Source organism: Mirounga leonina, unplaced genomic scaffold, assembly GCF_011800145.1.
Source record: "Mirounga leonina isolate KUSES-001 unplaced genomic scaffold, KU_Mleo_1.0 Mir_97, whole genome shotgun sequence".
In the NCBI taxonomy this organism is placed as follows: Eukaryota; Metazoa; Chordata; class Mammalia; order Carnivora; family Phocidae; genus Mirounga; species Mirounga leonina.
Window position 1 is genome coordinate 1,646,214 of NW_023270889.1, and position 24,681 is coordinate 1,670,894.

Sequence of the window (24,681 nt, forward strand, 5' to 3'; positions counted from 1 at the left end):
TTTGAAACATTTAAGGATACATTGAATTCCACATGAAAACACAAAATCAAATATGATGGCACAATCATAGGAAGGTAAAATATATTAGACAAGGAACCTACCAGAGAGGGAGCCTGGTGTCTAGTAAAGGAGATAGAAAAGTCCAAAAAAAAGTGGGGGGGCGGGGGCTACACCAGCCTTTTTCAGAGAATCAAATGCCAAACATATAAAAACCCTGGTGGTTAAGGCACATGTTTTTGGGTGTATTTTGTGAGGAACAGAATGTAATTCCTATACATAGAGGAATATTCTGTGCCATATTTGGGGAGCAGACGGATGCTTCCTAAATCAATAAAGTCCTGGGAACTGTTGTTATCACAGGACCTGAGTTTCCAGAGCTTCATAGGGAGGTCCGGGATCTTCAAGTGAGGTTCTCATAACTATATCTTAAGAGGGGCAATCTTGAGAAGGGAACTGTGAGAAGTGAAAACCACAGCATTAGCTGTGACCCAAAGGCAGGCTCCATGTCTGACCAGCAAAGGAGGTATTCTACACAGGAGGGGATTCAGCACAGAAACCACAGGTGGAGTCCTGGGAGGGTCATCCCTGCCTAGCTGCAGGGTGGAGACCAGACCTCCTGAGCTTGGAGGTGAGGTGAAAAAGAGATGCAAGAGGAAAACCCAACATGGAAGTACTGGCCAATATCTTATGTCATATCATGAAATGTGAGAAGGGGCAGAGAGACTGAGAGATGTCAGACACCGAGGATGAAGTAAGCATGGCCCTGTGTCTAGAGACAGAGTAGGGAGGATGGTGGGGCTGTCTGCTGAAGGTTTGGGTCTGAGTGAGGAGACCCCTGAACAGAGGCAAGTCAAGAAGCCGAGATCAAATTCATAGACACAGAAGCAGAACTGGGGTTCCCAGGGTGTGGGGCTGGTGGTGGGAGCAGGCATATGAGGAATTGCTGTTTGATCAGAGTGGAGTTTGAGTTTGGGAAGATGAAAACTGTTCTGGAATGGGTGGTGGTGATATTTCCATAATAATGTCCGTGTGCTCAATGCCACTGACTGTATGATTACTGGCTAAATAGTAAGCTTTATAAAATATATATTTTACCACAATTTGAAAAAATAATCCCAAGATTACTTCATAACAATTTCCAGAGGCAGAAACAGTGAGGAGATGTTTCTGCACCACCGTCAAGTACCACCAGGGGTGTCCTGCGCTGGGGAAAGCCTTCTACAACCAGTGGCTCCCCAAACACCCATCATGGATGCACCTCCATCAGGCCTTCTTCAGCTTCCTGGCCCCACACAGCCACCTGGCCACCACGCCCAGCAGCTTCCCACAGAGCCACAGGGTGCCCAGGGTGACCAGCAGCAGGAACAAGAAGACGTCCAGCAGGTACTGCTCATGCCATGGCTGCTGCAGGCCGTGGGGCTTGAGGTGTGCCGCACCCCCTGTCTGGAGGATGTGGTCGATCCAGCCCACCAGCCTCTGAGCAGGGGTCAGGGGGTGGGAGCACCTGATGATGCTGGCGGCCACTGCTGCTGACTTGTACCTGTTGGCAGAGACAGAGGCAGGGTGTTACTCATGTGCTCTCAGAAGTCTTAGAGACCTCGTATCACACATGCGCACACACACACACACACACTTTCATCCATATGCACAAAAGGCTCAGTTTCAAGAAAAGTGGTTAGCTTGGCCTTGTCACAGACTAGCTGGGTCCCATTGAAAAGTTCTAACTGGTCTTTCCATGCAAAGATCCATGCCTAGGGCTAAAAGTGTTAAATTATAAAAAGGTGACTAAGCTGTAAGGACAAGTCTTTACCCAAGGACACTTATGGTACAATAAAGGAAAAAGTGTATAGGAATATATGTGATGTAACATACATCCAATTCAAGGTAAATGTCCTTGAGACCCTAATAAGATATTCAGTCCATCATGATTATCTCATCATTGTGCTGGATGGCAATTTACATAAGAGAACACGAGCCCTTTTACTGACTCACTTAACAGAAATTCATCCCAACTTACTTTTGTGGCAGGCCCTGTACTAGTCCCTGAGAACACAGGGGAAAACAAGAGACACACTGGGCTGTCCAAGGGAGCTGACTCTCTACTTTCTGGGGGACAACCAATAAATTTAAAAAGAAAGAAATGGGGTAGTTAATGATCCTGAGAAGTGTTAAGAAGGAAAAATGAATTATGATTGAAGAGGGTGGGAGAGGGGAACACATTTAAAACCGTCACACAAAGACGTCCTGCCTCTCTGAGGGGAGGATATTGGAGATGAGTCCAACTGTATGAAGGAGCTAAGTCTGTGAAGAGAAGGGAAGGATATCTTAGGAAGCAGCACTGATAAACCGTCTGAGGCAGGAAACACTGCGGCATATTGGGGGACAGGAAGGTGACCTCCTGCTCAGTGTCATTCTACTATCAGTAGTCCCAAAATATAAGACCTGTCACAGACCCTATGTAAGTAGGTCAGAGTCCTCACAACCCTTAGGGAGAAATTGTTCTCAACATCTAACCCGAATTGCCTAGTCTTGCTCTCAGAGTAAACAAGTCAGCTGTTAGCATCACACACATACTATTCCACATCTTGGAAGTTTCAGCTTTTATTGCAAAAAAAGTGACACACAGTGCCCTTTGTGTTGGATGTCTTCATTCAGCCTAAGTGAACACAAGCCCAGAGAGCTCCATACCTCTTGTCTTCTATGACTTCCTTCATCTTCAGAGCTAATGTCTTTGCCTTAACCTTCTTTAACTGGATAGAGACACCAAACTTTTTGGCTTCTACTCGGACCAGGTTTTCAGTCTGTTCTCCAAGGACAGGAATCCCTACCATGGGTACACCATGTTGGATGGCCTCCATTATGCTATTCAATCCACCATGAGTGACAAAGAGACGGATCCGTGGGTGAGCTGTTGCAAATCAGGAACAGAGCAGAATATTTCAAGGTGAAAATTTTCAGAACATCTTTGAAAGTATCAAGGGCAGAAAAAAATACAAAGGGATCTTAAAGTATGTTGGAGAAAAAGAATTTGCTGAATTAGCTTAGGGCACACTCAAGGGCACATATTTCCCCAAATACAAAATTCTGGTCTTGTCTCCATACAGAGATTCCTCTAAATCAATCCATCTAAGACTCAGAACCCAGGGACAGCTGCTGAGAACAGTACTAAGCACAGCATTTTCTTCCATCCATCCATCCATCCCTCCATCCATCCTTATCTATCCACTCTGTCTCTCCCTTTGCTCCTCTTATGTCTGTTATCTCACTGTTACTTTCTCCCAGTGTCACTCTCTTTCTGTTTGTATGATTTACTATCTCTTTCTCTATCTCTCATTCTGTAGGTTTCATGCTCTCCCTTTCATTGCCCATTCATTTCCCTCTTATCTGAAGGCTAACACTTTTACTGACATCACATCTCATGTGGCATTCATCAAACTTACACTGTATGTCATTTCTACTCAATTTCACAAGAAATCCTCTAAAGTAGGCAATGATGGATCACCCATCTCAGTATTTCCAGTTCCTATGTGCTCATCCCACTCTTATTTAGAGAAAACTAAAACAAGTGCTAATAATGAAGAGTTCATCTCAAAACTGCCTCTCAATAGGGATGTGCATCAGAATCTATTTGTGTTTCTTTGAAAGTCAGAATCCTTTTCCCTACACCATGTCTTGTGAATAAATGTGCAGAACCCACTATCTTAAGTTCCCAATATGTTTGTGAGCCATAATCTTGGGGATGAATGTCTGATATAGTCAGTAGTTGTGGCACTGAGGGACTCCAAAATGTTGCACAAGGACAAAGGGGTGTGAGGAGCTCTCTTTTGCCAGAGAATGTGATGGACAAAATAACCAGCTAAGGCAGAGAGCTTACTCAGCTTGACACTCAGATGTTTGGGCACACCCTTCAGACACTGTCAGCAAACCTTTGTGAAAGTATGAGTACACCTTTTGGGGCAAAGGAGAATGAACCAATATGTGTGAGGGTGTTTCTATAGTGGCATGGGGCCTAATAGATGCTCAAGAGTTAAGGGAAAACAGTGGCAACATGTCCCTTGGTATGTGATCGCAGAATCTATAAACTGTCTTTGACTAAGTTTGGGTAACCTTGTTGAGTGCCAAATATGGTATGGTCAAAAGAGCCTGATGACAATCACTTCTAGAAGCAGGTATCAGGACTGCAAATGAAAGAAAGAAGAAAACATGGCGGTTTTATCCATTTGGGAAACAGTCTGATTTCCCAAGAACTCCAGCTGGCTGCTCCATTCCTGTCCTCTAAAGATTACCTTTAGCTACCAGCTGCCCTTTCTCATGCTCGTGGGGTTGTCCAGTGTAAACCTAAAGATAATAAATGGAAAGAGAGAAGTAGACCTGAACAGTCCTTACCCAAGAGGTCATTCTGAGGAAGCCAGTCCACAATTTTCACATTTGCTGCCAATTTGACGTCTTTGGGCCAATGAGAAGGATTACACTTCCATATCACCCCTTGAGACAGATGAGCAAAGGCACTGTTCATCTCCCTGAGAACTTCTTGGGACTGACAGATGCTCACCATGGAGCCCAGGGCCACAAGGACAAAACCAGAGTCTCCAAACTTGGCAATGAAATTCTCAAATTCCTGGAGAGAGGTAACAAAGGAAAGCAGGTGAACACAGTTGCTCATGAAAGCCTAGACAGCCTTGAAATGAAAGTCAGCTATATACTGAATACACCCTCCTGTCAGTGGCCTAGAGCTCACTGTCTTGAAGAGGTTCTCAATAGCCCCTGGGACAGCTCAGTGCCCTCTGCACTGTGCTCATATCCATTGTGTCTGGTGGCCTTGAAGTCATTTCTCTGAGACCTCAGGACACATCCTACCATATAAACACTTTCAATAATCACAGATGAATGGGAAGACAGCTGTAGGTGTCCAGTCACTACCACAATAACCCACATTGCCTTTGAGGCACTCAAAGCACACTGTAGCACCAACATCTAAATCCAGGACTTGTGTGTGTAACAATGTTTTATAGAAGAGGAAAGCAGAGGTGGTGGGAATTTCTTTCTTCATTGAAAACATGGTCTCAGTACCAAGGTCATCCTCATCTCTCGTTCTAGGTGTGGGGAGATATGGTCATTTAGGAGGGTTCCAATGCCAGACCAGAGGTGCTAGTGCCTGAGAGAGTGCCAGTTGCTGTCCTGGTCCAGTAGGAGGCAGCACGCTATCTGGAGGCTGAGGTAGATGCTGGGGAAATGTCTCTGGTGGTGTGTCTTCTTCATATGCTTATTAGCCATCTGTAGGTCTTTGTTGAGGGATCTGGGAAGGTTTTTGCCCCATTTAATTTATTGGTTTTCTTATTGTTAAATTTTGAGAGTTCTCTGTATACTATGTATATTTGTGTGTATAAAGTGTTTGCATATTTTGTATAACAGTCTTGAACAGATAGGATTGTTCCAAATATTTGCTCTTGTTCTGTGGCTCCTATTTTTATTGTCTTGACAGTGCCTGCCCAGAACAGAATTTTTTTTTTGAGATTTTTATCTATTTATTTGAGAGAGACAGAACATAAGCAGGGGGGAGGTGCAGAGGGAGAAGCATGCTCCAGCTAGCAGGGAACCTGATGCTGAGCTCCATCCCACGACCCTGAGATCATGACCTGAGCCAAAGGAAGAAGGTTAACTGACTGAGCCACCCAGTCAGAAGAGAAATTTTCACAACAGAAATTTTCAATTTAGCACACTTATCAACTCCTTCTTTCATAGAACATGACTTAGGTTTTTCATTTAAAAAGTTTTCATCATCATGAAACACTACATCAAAAACTAATGAGGTACTGTATGGGGACTAACATAACATAATAAAAAAAAAAAGAAAAAATATCAAAGGGACTCCCTAAGTACACCTCCTCCTTCTGCCAATAGTGAAGGTGAAATAAATGCTTTTTTAGATAAATAGAACTGAATTCGTCTCCAATGTAAAAAAATAACTAAAAAAATAAGCAAAAGTTTTCATCAAACCATAGTTCATCCAGATTTTCTCTGATATCATATCAGAGAAAATTTTTATACTTTTGCATTTTATATTTAAGCTTGTGGTCCATTTTGAGCTAATTTTCTTGAAGCGTGAAGGGTATGAGTCTAATTTATTCTCTGTGTGCACATATCCATTTTTCCAGCACCACTTTTTTGAAAGTCTATGTTTTCTCTGTACTATTGTCTTTACTCCTATGTGAAACAGCAGTTCACGAAATCTGTGTGCATCTCTTTTGGGGTTCTCTATTGTGTTACATTTACCATTTGTCTAATCTTTTGCCAATATCATAATGTCTTGATTACTGTAGCTTTATAGTAAGTCATGAAGTTGAAAATGTCAGTCCTCCAACTTTGTTCTTCATTTTCAATATTGTGTTTGTTCTTCAGGATTTTTGCTTCTCCATGCAAATTTTAGGATCAGTTCATTAATATCTGCAAAACAATTTGCTGAGATTTTGATTGTACTTGCATTGAAGGTATAGATCAATTTGGAGAGAACAAATTTTTGACACTATTGACTCTTCCTATCCATGAACATGGACTTTCTCTCCACTTATTTAGTTCTTTGATTTCCTTCATTAGAGTTTTGTAGTTTTCCTCATATAAATCTTTACATATTTTGTGGATTTATTCCCAAGATCACATTTTTGGTGGCGCTAATGTAAATGGTTTTTACATGTGCTTTTAATTTCACATTCCCCCATGCATTGCTAATATATAAGAAAAGTATTGATTTTATACATTAAACTTGTATCCTGTGACATTGCAATGATTGCTTTCTATTCCAGGAATTTTTATTTTTTATTTTTTGGCTTTTTCAGATTTTCAGAATGGACCATCATGTCATCTGCAAACAAAATAGTTTTATTGCTTTCTTCCTAATCTATATGCCTTTTATTCTGTTTTTTTGTCTCATCACTTTTGTTAGGACATCCAGTATGAGGCTAAAAGGTGGCAGTGAGGGGACATACTTGCCTTGCATCTGATAGGTTGTCCTCTCATTTTCTATATAATGTCCTTTGATATAGAGGTTTTTAATCCTAATGAAGTCCAATTTGTCTATTTTTTCCTTTGTTACTCATCTTCTCAATGTCATATCTACAAATTCATTGCCAAATAAGTCCATGCAGATTTATCCCTTTCTTTTCTTCTAAATATTTTATGGCTTTTAACTCTTTAATTATGTCATTGATGTATTTTGAGTTAATTTTGGTACCTGGTATGAGGAAGGCTCAAAATACGTTCTCTTTCATGTGAAAATCCAGTGGGATCAGCACCATTTGCTGAAGAGACTATTCTTTCCTTCATTGAATGGTTTTGGCACCCTTGTCAAAAATGAATTGGTCACAGATGTATGAGTCATCCAACTGTGTTCTTTTTCATATTGTTTTGGTTATTCAGGGTCTCTTACATTTCCATATGAATTTTTCGTTTCTATAAAAGGAAGAGGTCATTGAACTGTTGATAAGGATTAGACCAATTCTGTAGATCACTTTGAGTAGTAGTGCTCTCTTAACAAGATCTTTCTATTTATTTAGGTGTTCCTGAATTTCTTTCAGCAAATTTGTAGTGTCCAGTGTACATGTCTTTCAACTCCTCAGTTTAATTGGATCCTGTTGTAAATAGTTTTCTTAATTTCATTTACAAATTGTTCATGGTTGCTGTATGGAAACACAAATCATATTTGCATATTGATATTTTCCCCTGCAACTTTGCTGGGTTTGTTTATTAAAACTAATAGTTTCTTTTTGGTGTATGAATTTTTTGGTATTTTCTACATAGAGATTTATGTCATATGAAAATCAAACTATTTCTACATTGTCCATACCAATTTGAATGTCTTTTCTTTCTTTTTCTTGCCTACTTGCTCTAACAAGGGCATATTTGAATAGCAGTGATATAAGTGGGCATCTTAGACTATTGATCTTAAGCAGCACAATTGCAGTCTATCATAATGAGTATGATCTTAGCTGGGAGTGTTCCATATACTCTTTATCATGTTCAAGAAACACCTTTGTACTCCTAGTTTTGTGAGCATTTTTGTCATGAATGTGTGTTAGTTTTGTCAAATAACTTTTCTGCATTTCTTGACAAGATGCGTTTTTTTCTCCCATTCATTCTAATAATGTATTACATTGATTTTATGTTAAACCATTTATAAAATATCTTTTCTCTCCTGCAGAAGTTATGACATAAGGCTATTTTGTGTGGTATTAATTAGTATATAGCCACCCATAGATGATTCTTAAGAACTCTCTGATTTAATACCCTAAAAGCGAGCATTAATATATTTTTGTCAGTTCTTCAAAAACATTAATTTCTTCTTCTTCTTCTGCATTGTTTGGTTGTCCCTAGCTCAAAGCCTTTATTCTATTATTCAATCTGGCTCTATTTGACTCCATCCAACACCACACCATAAGACCTACCATCCCAGGAGACCACTTAATATCAGCTTTGCTGTCTTTTGATAATTATAAGATCAATGTAAATCTATTTTTTAAAATTTAAAATAGTAGAGTGTGACATCAAAATAAGAGGCTCCATGCTCTCATTCCCTAAAAGAAACATTAAAAAAGAAAGAAAGAGAAAAGAACTAAAGACGGACTGCACCCCAGGCAAATGTGTAACTAGTCTCACCAAGGCAAGCAAGTAATTATGAAAACACCTTCTCACCAGAATCCCTACCCCCAGCATGTGGATATCCACATGAACAAATATAAAGTTCGATCCTCAACTTATACCATGCAAAAACTCAACTCAAAATCGATTAAAGATTTAAGCATAAGACCTAAAACTTACAAAACTCTTCGAAGAAAATAAGGGGAGAAAATTTCATGATATTGGCCTTGGCAATGATTTTAATGATATTGCACAATGCACAAGAAAATGAAATATCTAACTCAAAACTAACAAACATTGAAACAAACAATAATAACAAAGAAACCAATTGAGACTACATTAAACTAAAAAGCTTCTGAAAAGCTTCTGCACAGCAAAAGAAACAATCAACAGAGTAACAGACAACCTACAGAATGGAAAATATCTGCAAACTGTATTCCTGATAAGAGATTAATCTCCAAAATGTATAGGAAAGACCTATAGCTCAATAGCAGAAAGAAGAAAGAAAAAGAAAGAAGAAGAAAGAAAGAAAGAAAGAAAGAAAGAAAGAAAGAAGAAAGAAAGAAAGAAAGAAAGAAAGAAAGAAAGAAAGAAAGAAAGAAAGAAAGAAAGGAAGGAAGGAAGGAAGGAGGAAGGAAGGAAGGAAGGAAGGAAGGAAGGAAGGAAGGAAGGAAGGAAGGAAGAAAGGAAAGAAAGAAAGAAAGAAAGAAAGAAAGAAGAAAGAAAGAAAGATCTTATAACCCCATTAAAAATAGGCTAAGGACTGGAATAGACAGTCATCCAAAGACAACATGCAAATGGCAAACAAATATATGAAAAAATGCTCAGCAACACTAGTCATCAGGGAAATGCAAATCAATTCCACAATGAGATGTCAATTCATATCTATTAGTATGGTTATTACTAAAAAACAAAAGACAACTGTTGAGGATATGTAGAAAGAGCAACTCTTAACTACTATCATTGGGAATAAAAAATGGTGAAGGCATTATGGAAAACAGTATGGAAATTCCCCCCCCAAAATTAAAAATAGAACCACCATATGATGGAGCAATCTGATTTCTTTTTCTGTACCCAGGTGAATGGAAATCAGGATCTCAAAGAGATATCTGAATTCCCATATTTATTGACGCACTATTCACAATACCCAAGATGTGGTAATAACCAAAATATCCATCCAAAAGATGAATGGTTAAATTGTATATAAAATATATATGTATAATGGAATACTTTAAAAAGAAGGAAATTTTGCAATATGGGAAAACATGGATGAAACTTGAAGACATTATGCTAAGTGACATAAACCAGAAAGGCAAATACTGCATGAATTAATTTATCTGAAACATCTAAAATAGTCAAATTCTTAGAATCAAAAGTGGAAGTTGGTTTCCAAGGTTGGGAGAGGGGGAGCAATGAGGGGAAAAGGTAGCTATTATTCCATGGAGGAAGAGTTACAGGTAAATGAGATAAATAAGATCTCGAGATCTGAGGCACAACATGGTACCTAAGTCAGTAATTATATATTGTACTATTAAAAATTTGATAAGGAGCTAAGTCTAATATTAAGTGTTTTTTACCACATAAAATAAAAGTTAAAATATAATACAGTAAAGTCGATTAGAAAATTAAAAATAAATAAAATAAAATAATAAAAATGTATATTCTCATTTTTTTGCCTGTCTCACCATATTTCACTCCCTGTTCCCTCGGGCAAGGGAACCACCAATTCTGCACTGAATAGTTCTGCATGAAGTCCATATTGAGACCTAAGGTTTTACTTACTTGTGGCACTTGTTTAACAGCTCTGGCCATTAAGCCTCCAACATACACAGTGTTGGGAAGCAGGGGCCGAGCAAATTCAAGGGCAAAGTCAGAGTTAACAAACCACAGCTCTGCTTTCTTTAGGAGATGAGACAAAACTGGCCTAGAGCCTTCTGGGAAATGTTCCTTGATGGTGTTGTCAAATGTAGACTGGATTTGCCATTGCTTTATGGAGAAATCAAAGAGCATCAGAAAATTCTTCACTCTGCCCCAGAAGTCCATGTGGTCGGTTAGCCAGGAACGGTATACTGGAATATAAGACACGGGAATTGGTAGCCCATGGTCCACACTGCCAAACTGGGTGGGCAGAATTGACACAAATGGCTTCCCAAGCTTCTCAGCAACCAGGAAAGAACAGAAGTCAAATGCTTCAACAAATACCAGGTCAAAGTTCTCATTTTTTAAGAAATCCATGATATCACTTCTCCTTAGCAAATCACTGCATCGAATCCCCAGTTGTCCCATTAACTTTACAAAGTTGTCAAATGCTCCTCTGTTTAAAACAAAAGTAATGACAAATATTCATTGAATGTGTTAATTTCACAATACTTAGGAGAATCTTTGGCTCAAAGAAAATAGCCCAGGTAAGTAAGACCATATCTGGCAGCAGCCCACCTATTTTACCAGTGTTCAAGGAATACTCTGCTCTGGGTGTTTCTGCTTCTTAAAATGTTCTCACTTCCTCCCCTCCCCTTTCTCTGACCAATCCATATGCCTGCACTAGCAAAGCTAATTTATGTCCTTCTGCATTGAAAACATTCTCTGTCACTAGTAGATATCAAAGTCCCATGTCTAGTTGATATGACTGACTGACCTTTTCTGAGTGACTGTCCTGTTTCCTAACTAAACTGTGAAAGTAACTTCAAAGCATCAATATTCATGATGCAGCCCTTTTATCTGAAACTGGGTATATCCTAAATTTGACAGATTGCCTCACACAACGAACTTTCTGATGGTAATATTAGAATCCAACTTCTAAGCTGAACAGGAGATTTACATCTTCCTACCTGAAAAGATTAACATTTAAAACAAACAAAAATAAAAGCCTATTTGAAGCTAACTACTACCTTTCCACATCATTCCAGATGGAGTATTCATGCTTATTCCAAAAGTTCATGCTAAAATTTTACCAATATCTATTAAGACTCTTGCCTATGGCACTATTCCAGGAACTATTCTCTCAATGATTTCCCATCAATGCCTGCAAGAAAAATGATCTTTTTCATACAGCACATGGGCAACAGATGAGAATATTCCTGACCAGAGATTACAGGTCAGATGCTTTGGAGACCCATGGGCTTCCTACTTGAATGAAGGACTGAGAGAATCAATGACCTGGCAAACCTATAACCTGTACAACATTCCACCTTATCAGCCCACTGAAAGAAGACCCACAGGTGAGAGCTCATTAACAATATGAAGATGCCTACACATGCTATAGAATCAACTACAAGTGAAAACAGATAATTAACTAAAATTATCCTCTATAATATTTTAAATGATTTTCATAAAGAATGATTGCTAAATATTATTGACAAATTCAGGATATGAAGTAGAAATTCCTCTAAAATAGAGCATGAATCATATTGAAATTAAGATAATAAATTGAAAAAATACAGGAAAGCACTTTGTTCAGTATATTGCACCATATTTAACATGTGTGTGAAACCAGTCTTCAAGGGGCACCTTGGTGACTCAGTTGGTTAAGCATCTGACTCCTGATCTCAACTCAAATCTTGATCTCAGGGTTGGGAGTTCAAGACCCTTATTGGGGTCCATGCTGGCCATGCAGCCTACTTAAAAACAAAAACTGAACAAACAAACAAAAAAAAACAGTCTTTGACACAATAAATCTGAGGGAGAAGAGATGAGACATATAATTCAAACATATATGAGTAACAATACAAGATAAAATAGACGTTTCAAGTGAGTACTTTTAGATCAGATCTCTTATAGAGGGGAGAATTTGGTCTTCTAGTTTGACTAAGGAATTGGGCTTTATGAAAAAAGCCAGATTTTAGGACCACCTAGTAGCAAATAGAATTTCTTTATTTTTTTAAGATTTTATTTATTTATTTGAGAGAGAGAGAGCGTGCACAAGTGGGGGAAGAGGCAGAGACACAGCAGACTGCCCGCTGAGCATGGAGCTCAACAGGGGCTTGGTGGTAGGCTCAATCCCAGGACCCTGAGATCATGACCTGAGCCAAAGTCAGATGCTTACCCAACTGAGCCAACCAGGCACCCTGCTAATAGAATTTCTAGGGAAAGAAGGGGGATGGACATTAGGCCTGTGTATTAACCAAACAAGGGATAAATTTGGGTCTTTACCTTCTAATGTCAAAGATGAAGAACTTTCTATACATCTCAGATAATGACAAAATCCCTCAGGTTACTCACTGATTGTATATCACCAAGATATTTGGTTTTTTTAAATGAGTTTAAAAGACAGTGGTTCAAGGCATTAAATAACAATATTCATAAGCATCTTTCCATTCTTGAATTTATGTGAGGAAAAGGTAGGAAAAAGAAGTATAACCTGGTGGTTCATTGCGTACCAACAATGAGAAATTAAGTTGTCTATCCCAATTTCTGTGTTATGGAGAATATATAGGCAAACACTGTAGATGGAATGTTGCAAGGAAGATCCAGAGGAACAGTCCCCCTCACTATACAGAAATACATTCATGCTTTCAGTGGAAGAGCCACAGGATACACAGACTAAATGATTGGTAGTGCAAAACTCTACTCTATCCATCCACTGCCAATATCATTGATCTCCCCATCCATCCACTCATCCATCCATCCATCCATTTCTCCTAAACTCACACCAAGCATGCAACTATTCATCCCTATCACTAAAGTGGTAAGTCTTTCATTCAGAGAATAAAAGAAATTACCTGCCATGCAAAGCTTCTGTCACAAAGAAATCAAAAGTGTTATTAAAATCTTTTCTATGATCTTCAGGTGGAAGCCAACTGATAACTTTGTATGAAATTTCATTCTTTTCTAAAAATAAAAATAAAAAATAAAACACCAGTAAGGAAATGTTTAATTATACCATACAACCCAAATTAACATTGGCATGATGATATCATGGTTTCTTTATTCCAAGGATTGTATATATATTCAAATGTTTGCTTTTTGAACTTTGGTTTGGTTTGGTTTTTCTGCTTTCTCATTTCTTCAATCAGGCAACCTGCCGAACTTTACTGAGAACCATATAATGATATAGTCACTTTTATTCATTTTAAAGCACTGGGGGTTTCTACTTAAAATTTACACTTACAGGTGTAATTATTCACTATTTTATAGGTGAGAAAGGAGTGCCAGATAATTTGTCAAGAGTGCACATATAGCGAATGATATACTTTGTATTTAAATACAGATCTTAGTTTATGCCAGCTCCCCAGTCATTTCTCATTTAGAAAAAGAAATCATTTTCATTAAAATTAAAAGTGATACATGCAAAGGTTTTTCATTCTGCCAAAAATATGCCAAAAGCTAAGTTAAAAATAGTAGTCCTCTGCAGCCCTACTTCACACCCTGGCATTTCCCCAATAACTCATGTGTAATAGAGTCTGACACCATTTTTGAGGTTGGACTGATGACAGCTTAGCAAGCTCCATCTCCCCCTTAACCTTCTGTGACGTATCTTGGCAAACACAGAAGAAAGCCTCAACATGCCATCCTTTTTGTGAGCAAGAGTTTCAAGCCAAGCAAGCCAGACCCAAGTAGGGGAATCCTCACCTCCACTCTACTCAGAAGCTTCCATAATTGGCATTTAGAGACAAAAGTGTGGGTTTAGCCTTTCAATGGCCCTGGTCACGTGTCTCACACAAACCTATTTTCTGTGTCAGCCTGGGTTGTGCCTCTGGATCCCAGCATGAGCCGTGATTGACACTAAGCTAGGTAGAACCCTGTGACCAATGGTTGTGTGTCTCAAGGACTGCCCCCATTATAAACAGTGCTCTGGGTAAGACTGATACCAGTTTACAAGCCCACAGAATGGTGGAAGAAGAGTAGTCACTGTGTCATATGATGAGATTCACACCTGTAAAAGTAGAAGGCGCATACAACCCCAGAAAATGCCTTTGCTGCTGCTGCTGATTATATCCCTGTAGCTAAAAGAAAACCTTGCTTAAAAGAGGAAGAGGGAAAAACACTGATGACATGCCCATGGAGTTCAAGGGGTTCATTCAAACTCAGGTTAATTTCATGTCTCTCAAAATCACCACTAGGGAGGCCCCTAGCCTTGATGATACTAATTGGGACATTCTGAAGAAGAAACTTAAAAATATGAGCAGGTTAAAATGGACACCATCCCCAAAATACCTCTAATAATAACCCAAAGAAAGAGGAAAGAGAAGGGCAAGGCAGGGTGGGAGAGTCAGGAAAGAAATTAAAACAGAGTTCTCAGTTTTGATACATGTGGAATGTAACATTACTTTAAAGAAAAACTTTGTAACAGAAGAAAGGCACAGATTGGTTTTTGTGCCTTTAAATCAGAGCTTCTAAATACTTTTAACATCAGATGAGATGAGCCACTGACAAAGATTAATGGTCTTAGTCAATACTGGGGCAAAAATAACAGGATGAGAAGAGCCCACTAAATATATCCAGAAAATTTCGGTACTCTTAGGAGTCAAAAATGTTACATAGAGGACAAATTTACATGCCCTATCTTAACTACTGAAATAGATATCCCATAGTCATAACAGCCATTTTTTTACATTATTTCCTAGTGGCTATGATTGCTCTTGATATATAACAAGTCAAAAATTAAAATAAAATTAAAGTTTTGGCATTTACAATCAGCTTGACAGAAAGGGACCCTTTGAATCTGCCCAACATATTAAAACTGTTAATACAACCCATAAACAGTGCCTTTAAGGATTAAATCCCATTTTAAACAATCTATTAAGCAAAGGAGTGATTATCTCCACTGGCTTTCCACTTAATGGCCTAGGTTAGACTATTCTTAAACCAGGAAAGAAGTAATGATGCCTTGCAGTGGATTACTATAACGTTATTGTGCCATGACACATCATATTAAGCACCCCCCCATTTCCAATGTTACTGAAATTGCTGACTATATCTAAGTACTAATAGATACTTTACATGCATAGATTTGGTAATATGTTCTGTTCAATTCTTATTTCAACAAGCTCTCAGCTGCAGTTTCTCTTCACCTTTGTCTTGGCAGGATACAAATCACTTGTAACTGGCTTCTCATGGACTACCTCAACAGTCTTGCTCACAAGCTTTGCCGGCAAGATCTTAACCAACTTCAACTTTCTCCAGAAATACATGTTTGACACTGCATTGAGGACAAACTTCTTTTGCAGAGATTCATTGAGCACACTCATTCAGGACACAAACATTCACACAGGAGCTCACAAGAGGGATGTGTTGCTGCCCTACACAAAGCACAAGCCATGGCACCTCAGTTGAATTCCTGGGAAGAATTATTTGTTGGTTGAAGGTCTTTCCATCCCTGACACCATCAAGAAACAACTACTGGGGTTCCGCTTCCAGCATGAGAGTATAAGAAGCTTTCCTGGACACACATTTAAACAGAAACTGGTGAAAGTTTTCTTTTATACACACACACACATATTTAACTACATATATATATATATATATATATATATATATATATATATATATATATATTCTAAAAGCAAAAGATAAGTCAAAAGTGTAGTAGTGAAGATTCTGAGAAGATGGTAGAGCACCAGGAATCTGTCTCCCCACCTAGATAACAATTGACTGGCAGAATCTGTCTCCCCACCTAGATAACAATTGACTGGCAGAATCTGTCTAAAATATCTATTTTGGAACCTTGCAGTCAACTTCCAGGGAAGGCCTTAAGTGTAAAGTGCGGATAAGTTTAGTTAATTTCAGTTATTTCGGCTCTATCACAGTACCAGCTACCCATCTTCCGCATACATTTCATGGCAGGCAGCTGAACATGTGTTTGTAAAGCAGCTTGCCCATAGGTTTCAGAAGCCAGAATGGGTTAAAAAGGACCTTCAAATCTCAGATATCTGTGCTCTGACTGTGGATTGCTGCTTCTGATCACAGAGATGCAGACAAAGAGTAGGCAGCAATGTTTTTGCATCATGCTCTTTTTTTTTTTTTTAAGCACATTCCATTCTGGCTGAATGGACTTCCAAGGGTCTTAAAAGACTGATGTCCTTTTTTTCTCCCTGATTTTTCTGTTTTTCCTATTATGGGAGACAAACATTAAGGGCTAGGACATTGGACAAAAACTACATATATGATGAATTTAGAAAGTGTCTACTCATGTCCAGGAAAAGATTCAGAAAAGACCTAAGAGACCAAAATTTACACCTCACATTGATCCTCACCCAAAGGCAGCTTAAAACAATCACAAAATAAAAACAAGAAACAAAATTAATTTTAAAAGATCTGCAAACCCTGGAGAAAGGAGGAGAGTCTCATCTCTAGATTTAACACATTGTTAAATTCAAATGGTTAGTGTTCAACAAAAAACTCAAGGCATTGGGCACCTGGGTGGCTCAGTCATTAAGCGTCTGCCTTCCGCTCAGGTCATGATCCCAGGGTCCTGGGATTGAGTCCCACATCGGGCTCCCTGCTCAGCGGGAAGCCTGCTTCTCCCTCTCCCACTCCCCCTGCTTGTGTTCCTGCTCTCGCTGTCCCTCTCTCTGTCAAATAAATAAATAAAATCTTTAAAAAAAAAAAAACAACTCAAGACGCACCAAACAACAGGAAACTGAGGCCTATTCAGAGGAAAATAATAAATCAACAAACTGTCCCTAAGAAAGAACTGATGGCAGATATACTAGATGATGACTTTAAAATAACTGCCATAAAGATTCTCAGAGAACTAAAGGAAGATGTAGAGAAGGTCAAGGAAAAAGTGTATGCAAAATAGAAATGTCAATAAAGGCACAGAAAATCCAGAAGAAGCCAAAAATAAAATTTAAAACTGAAAAATGCAATAAATGAAATGAAAATTTCACTAGAGGGATTCCAAGGCAGATTTGAGCAAGCAGAAGAAATAATCTGTGAACCTGAAGATAAGACAATGGAAATTATCAAGTGTGAGGAACAGAAAGTTAAAACACTAAATAAAAGAGAACACAGCCTAAGGGAAAACATTTGCAGTGTGGATGCTCAGAAGGAGAAGACAGAAATAAAGAGATAGAATATTTTACATAATAATGGCTGAATGAAAGCCTCCCAAACTGAATGAAAGATATGAATATAAACATCCAGGAAGCTCAACAAACTCCAAGGAAAATGAACTCAAACACACACATTATAATCAAACTTTAGAAAGATAAAGAGAGAATATTAAAAGCATTAAGACAAAAGTGACTTATCACATACAAGTGATTGTCAATGAGATGATCAATAGATTTCTAATCAGAAATTTTGGAGGCCAGAAGGCAGTGGGTTAATATATTCAAAATGCTAAAAGAAAAAAAAAGAGCAACAAAAAATTCTATGTCTGGCAACACTGTATTTCAAAAGTGAGGGCAAAATTAAGACATTCCCAGATAAACAAAAGCTAAGGTAGGTCGTTACCACTAGACCTATACTGACAGAAATATTCAAAGGAGCTCTTCAGAAAAAATGAAAGGATACCAGATAGTAACTCAAAGGTGTATGGAAAAATAAAGATTTTAGTATATGTGCTGCTGAAGTGAGCACGAAAAATAAAGATTTTAATAGAGGTAAATGCATATGAAATTATAAAGCTAGTATAATAGTAATGCTTTCTTTTTTTTTTTGAATGTAAATATTTTTTTATTTTATAGTGCTTAACCTATTTTTTTAATTTTATTATGTTATGTTAATCACCATACATTACATCATTAGTTTTTGATATAGTGTTCCATGATTCATTGTTTGCATATAACACCCAGTGCTCCATTCAATATGTGCCCTCTTTAATACCCATCACCAGGCTAACCCATCCCCCCACCCCCTCCCCTCTAGAACCCTCAGTTTGTTTCCCAGAGTCCATAGTCTCTCATGGTTCATCTCCCCCTCCAATTCCCCCCCTTCATTTTACCTTTCCTACTATCTTCTCTTTTTTTAATATATAATGCATTATTTGTTTCGGAGGTACAGGTTTGTGATTCAACAGTCTTACACAATTCACCATGCTCACCATAGCGCATACCCTCCCCAATGTCTATCACCCAGCCACCCCATCCCTCCCACCCCCACCACTCCAGCAACCCTCAGTTTGTTTCCTGAGATCAAGAATTCCTCATATCAGTGACATCATATGATACACGTCTTTCTCTGATTGACTTATTTCGCTCAGCATAATACCCTCCAGTTCTAGCCACATCATTGCAAATGGCAAGATCTCATTCCTTTTGATGGCTGCATAATATTCCATTGTATATATATACACCACAACTTCTTTATCCATTCATCTGTCAATGGACACCTTGGCTCTTTCCATAGTTTGGCTATTGTGGACATTGCTGCTATAAATATCAGGGTGCACATACCCCTTCGAATCACTACACTTGTATCTTTGGGGTAAATACCCAGTAGTGCAATTGCTGGATCATATGGTAGCTCTATTTTCAACTTTTTGAGGAACCTCCATATTGTTTTCCAGAGCGGTTGCACCAGCTTGCATTCCCACCAACAGTGTAGGAGGGTTCCCCTTTCTCCACATCCCCGCCAACATCTGTTGTTTCCTGACTTGTTATTTTAGCCATTCTGACTAGTGTGAGGTGGTATCTCATTAAGGTTTTGATTTGGATTTCCCTGATGCCGAGCGATATTGAGCACTTTTTCATGTGTCTGTTGGCCATTTGGATGTCTTCTTTGGAAAAATGTCTGTTCATGTCTTCTGCCCATTTCTTGATTGGATTATTTGTTCTTTGGGTATTGAGTTTGATAAGTTCTTTATAGATTTTGGATACTAGCCCTTTATCTGATATGTCATTTGCAAATACCTTCTCCCATTCTGTCGGTTGTCTTTTGGTTTTGTTGACTGTTTCTTTATGCTACCTAGAGCAATCTACACATTTAATGCAATCCCTATCAAAATACCATCCACTTTTTTCAAAGAAATGGAACAAATAATCCTAAAATTTGTATGGAACCAGAAAAGACCCCGAATAGCCAGAGGAATGTTGAAAAAAGAAAAGCAAAGCTGGGGGCATCACAATTCCAAACTTCAAGCTCTATTACAAAGCTGTAATCATCAAGACAGTATGGTACTGGCACAAAAACAGACACATAGATCAATGGAACAGAATAGAGATCCCAGAAATAGACCCTCAACTCTATGGTCAACTAATCTTCGACAAAGCAGGAAAGAATGTCCAATGGAAAAAAGACAGTCATTTCAACAAATGGTGTTGGGAAAATTGGACAGCTACATGCAGAAGAATGAAACTGGACCATTTCCTTACACCACACACAAAAATAGACTCAAAATGGTTAAAAGACCTAAATGTGAGACAGGAGTCCATCAAAATCCTAAAGAAGAACACAGGCAGCAACCTCTTCGACCTCAGCCGCAGCAACTTCTTCCTAGAAACATTGCCAAAGGCAAGGGAAGCAAAGGCAAAAATGAACTATTGGGACTTCATCAAAATAGCAATGCTTTCTAACTGCACTTGTGGTTTCTACGTGATTTATGAAACTAGTACATTTTTAAAAATTTTTTATTGTTATGTTAATCACCATACATTACATCATTAGTTTTTTATGTAGTGTTCCATGATTCATTGTTTGTGCATGTTCAGTGCTCCATGCAGAATGTGCCCTCTCTAATACCTATCACCAGGCTAACCCATCCTCCCACCCCCCTCCCCTCTAGAACCCTCAGTTTGTTTTTCAGAGTCCATCATCTCTCAGGGTTCGTCTCCCCCTCCGATTTCCCCCCTTCATTCTTCCCCTCCTGCTATCTTCTTTTTTTTTTTCTTAACATATATTGCATTATTTGTTTCAGAGGTACAGATCTGTGATTCAACAGTTTTGTACAATTCACAGCACTCACGATAGCACATACCCTCCCCAATGTCTATCACCCAGCCACCCCATCCCTCCCACCCCCCACCACTCCAGCAACCCTCAGTTTGTTTCCTGAGATTAAGAATTCTTCATATCAGTGACATCATATGATACATGTCTTTCTCTGATTGACTTATTTCGTTCAGCGTAACACTCTCCAGTTCCATCCACGTCATTGCAAATGGCAAGATCTCATTCCTTTTGATGGCTGCATAATATTCCATTGTATATATATACCACATCTTCTTTATCCATTCATCTGTCGATGGACATCTTGGCTCTTTCCACAGTTTGGCTATTGTGGACATTGCTGCTATAAACATTGGGGTGCACATACCCCTTCAGATCCCTACATTTGTATCTTTGGGGTAAATACTGGTAGTGCAATTGCTGGATCGTATGGTAGCTCTATTGAAACTAGTACATTTTTAAAAGCCAAGTATTCGTTTAAAAACAAGTCTTAGATAAACTGTAACTCCAATCAAGTTTTCTCTGCAATTTAATATATTAATGCATTTAAATTAATGATAGTTTATGATTGGGGGCATACAATGTAAAAAAATGTAATTTTGTGATATCAACAATTCAAGAGGGTTGGAATGAGCCAAACATTATAGGAAGAGAATTTTTGAATGTTATTAAACTGGTAAAAATTAAAATGTGAGTGACATATATTTATCATGTTAAATTAAATCCCCATGGTAACACACATAAAAAAATTGTTATAGAATATACACAAAAGAAAATGACAAAGGAACTTAAACATTTCATAACAAAGAATCAACTAAGCATAAAAGAAACAGTAATACAGAAAGTAAGGGACAAAAAGCTATAAGACATTTAAAAATAGCAAAAGGACACACTTAAGTTTCTCCTTCTCAGTAATTACATTCAATGTACATGGATTAAATTCTCCAGTGAAAAGACAGATATTGGCACAATGGATAAAAATACAAGAACCAATTGTAATAGCCTTGTATGGTGACAGATGGAAGCTACACTTGTGGTGAGCACATCATAACATGTACAGTTGGAAAATCACTATGTCTCACAGCTGAAACTAATGTAACATTGTGTATCAGCTGTACTTCAATAAAAAGTAATACTTTAAAAAATTAAAAATAAAATGGGTTAACAATGGGGAAAGAGGGTGTGGGGTGTATGGGAGCTTCCTGTACTATCTTTGTAACTTTTCTGTAAATTTACAATTACTCCAAAATAACGAAATGTATTAAAAAATAAATACAAAAATAAGAAGCTCACAAACACACACACAAAGAAAAATATGATCCAACTATATATACTGTCTACAAGAGACTCACTTTAGATCCAAAGACACAGACAGAAAGGCAAATGATGGGAAAAGATATTCCAAGCAAGGAATAAGCAAAAGAAAGCAGAAGTAGATGAGCAAATGCCAAACATAATCGATTTTAAATCAAATAAGATTGCAAGAGACAAAGGACATTATATACTAATAAAGACTCAATATGGCAAGAAGATATAACTATTATAAATTCATATGCACCTAATGAGAGACCATCAAAATAGCTAAAGCAAAAGCGGCAGAATAGAGAGAGAAACAGACACTTCCATGTAATCACTGGAAATTTCAACATCCACTCTCAATAATGGATAGAAAACCAGAAAGAAGATCATTAAGGAAATAGAAGACTTACACACATTGATCCACTAGATGTAGCAGACATATATAAAACACTCTACCAAACAACAGCATACACATTCTTCCAAGGGTACCTGGGACATTTTTCAGCAGAGTCCATTGTTCAGCCACAAATAAGTCTCAATAGATGTTAAAACATACTTACCACAGGCTATCTGACCACTCCAGGATAAAGTTAGAAATCAACAACAGACAGAAAACCGGAAAATTCACAAATTATGGAAATTAAACAACATCCTTTTAAATAACTCATGTATCAAAAAGAAATCACAAGGGAAATCATAAAATACATAGAGACAAATAAAAATGAGTATACAACATACCAAAGCTTATGTGATGTGCCAACAGAAGGAGTTAAAAAGGAAATTTACAGCTTTCAATGCCTATATTAAAAAGGAAGTTACCAAATCAATAACCTATTCTGCCACCTTAAGACACTGGGGAAGAAAGTGCACTAAACCTAAAACAGAAGGTAGAATTAACAAAGATTAGAGGGAAACTAATAAAATTGGAAATAGAAAACCAACAGGAATCAATGAAAGCAGAGCCAGTTCTTTGAAACTTTGAAACAGATCAAGAAAATTCACAAACAAGAAAGATACAAATTATTAGGACCAGAAAGGAAAGAAGGAACACCACTAATGACCACACCGAAATGAAAAGGACTATAGGAGAATTCTATGAACTTTAGATGGCAATCAATTAGACAATGGATGATATGGACAAATTCTTAGACAGACAGAAACTACCAAAGTTCACTTAAAGAAGAAAAAGACATTCCAAAGAGACCTGTAAAGAGGAGAGGTTGTTCCATTTGGGTAAAGAGCACAGAATCTCTTGCCATATAGATATCCAAAATATAAATGAAGGTTACACATGTGTCTCCACACACCAAAGGCACAATACACAGCCTCAAGCAAGACTCCTTATCGTCTACAGATTTTCAGACATTACTGATCATGACCAAGGCACTGATTGCCTTCTCTACATGCAAACACTAGTCTTTTAAACAAGACATTCAGTGAAACATTCAACTCCCTCACCAGCCTCAGGCAGCAGGTCTCATAAAATGCCATAATGACTTACTTATAACAGGTTCAAACTGAAATAAATGAAACACAGAACGTTATGGGCATCAGTCAAACATGAAGGGAAATGGCCATTCCAGTCCCAAGACTGACCACCATAAAAGCCCAAATGCATCCTCCTTTTCCTGCTCTCTCAGTGTATGTTTGGACCAGATTGAGACTTGCTTTACTCTCTCCGTGAAGTGTGATTATATTATTAATAAACCATTGTGGGTTTTTTTAAAGATTTTATTTTGAAGTAATCTCTACACCCAAAGTGGGGCTGGAACCCACAAAGCTCAGATGGAGAGTCGAGCTGTTGAATGAGCCAGCCAGGTGCCCCTAATAAACCATTTTATAACCTCTTTGTGTGTATAAAAGGCCATAAGCCTCAACATCCAAACCTAACTTTGGGGTGGGTGGAGACTGTCTCTCGGAGTAGCTAAAACAATTTAGGAAGAAACAGTACTAATTCTAACCAAACTCTTCCGGAAAATTGAAAAAGGAACACTACCTAATTATTCTATCAGGAAAGTATTGCACTGTTTAACATTGCCAGAAAAGAAAAAGAAGAAAAGAAAAGAAAAGAAAAGAAAATCACATAATGATGGCCCATGTGGACACAGAAATAAAATTTTAAACCAAAATTTAAGCAAACTCGGGGCTCCTGGATGGCTCAGTCAGTTAAGCGTCTGCCTTCAGCTCAGGTCATGATCTCAGGGTCCTGAGATCCAGCCCTGCATCAGACTTCCTTCTCAGTGGGGAGTCTTCTTCTCTCTCCCTCTCCTTCTGCCACCACCCCGCTCCACTTATTATCTCTCACTCTTGCTCTTTCTCAAAAAAATCTTTTAAAAAATATTTAAGCAAACTACGTCTAAAATTACATAAAAGTGAAAATACACCTTGACCAATTGGTATTGTTCCCACAATACAAGTTTAGTTTAACATTTGAAAATCAATTAGTGCCATTCATTATTTTGACAAAATAAGTAAAAAAAAAAATCATATATTCTTACTAATACATGTAGCAAAAGCATGAAATGACACTTCAACAAATTAAAAATTGTGCTCTTCAAAAGACACTGGTAAGAGTGAAAAGATAAGTCATGGACTGGGAAAAAATATTTGCAGATTTATACTTGATAAAATACTTATATCCAAAATATATGTCAAGAACTCTGAAGACTCTAGAATAAGAAAAAAATGGCCCAATTTAAAAATGGGCAAAATTTGGGAAACACTTCATCTGTGAAGATATATGGTTGACAAATAAGCACATAAAAAAATGCGTAGCATCATTAGTAATAAAGGAAATGCATATAAAAACCACCATGAAATATACCCACACAACAATGGCTAAAAGTAAAAAGACTAACCACACCAAGTATTGACAAGGATGTGGTGTGCATGGAACTTGCAGTCACTTCTGGTGAGAATGCA

General features: G+C 38.0%; 1 protein-coding gene across 1 annotated transcript in view; it reads right to left on the reverse strand.

The window, feature by feature from the left end:
- Positions 1-599: 599 nt before the first annotated feature.
- The window catches only part of LOC118006485 (UDP-glucuronosyltransferase 3A2-like), a 31,076-nt gene continuing 6,994 nt past the window's right edge, over positions 600-24,681 (reverse strand). Inside the window, exons 4-8 of the mRNA XM_034999162.1 lie at positions 13,350-13,458; positions 10,414-10,945; positions 4,387-4,618; positions 2,689-2,908; positions 600-1,540 (exon numbers count right to left, since the gene is read on the reverse strand). Coding sequence (XP_034855053.1) covers positions 1,264-1,540; positions 2,689-2,908; positions 4,387-4,618; positions 10,414-10,945; positions 13,350-13,458 — 1,370 coding nt within the window. The 3' untranslated portion in view covers positions 600-1,263. The remainder of the gene's footprint in view (positions 1,541-2,688; positions 2,909-4,386; positions 4,619-10,413; positions 10,946-13,349; positions 13,459-24,681) is intronic.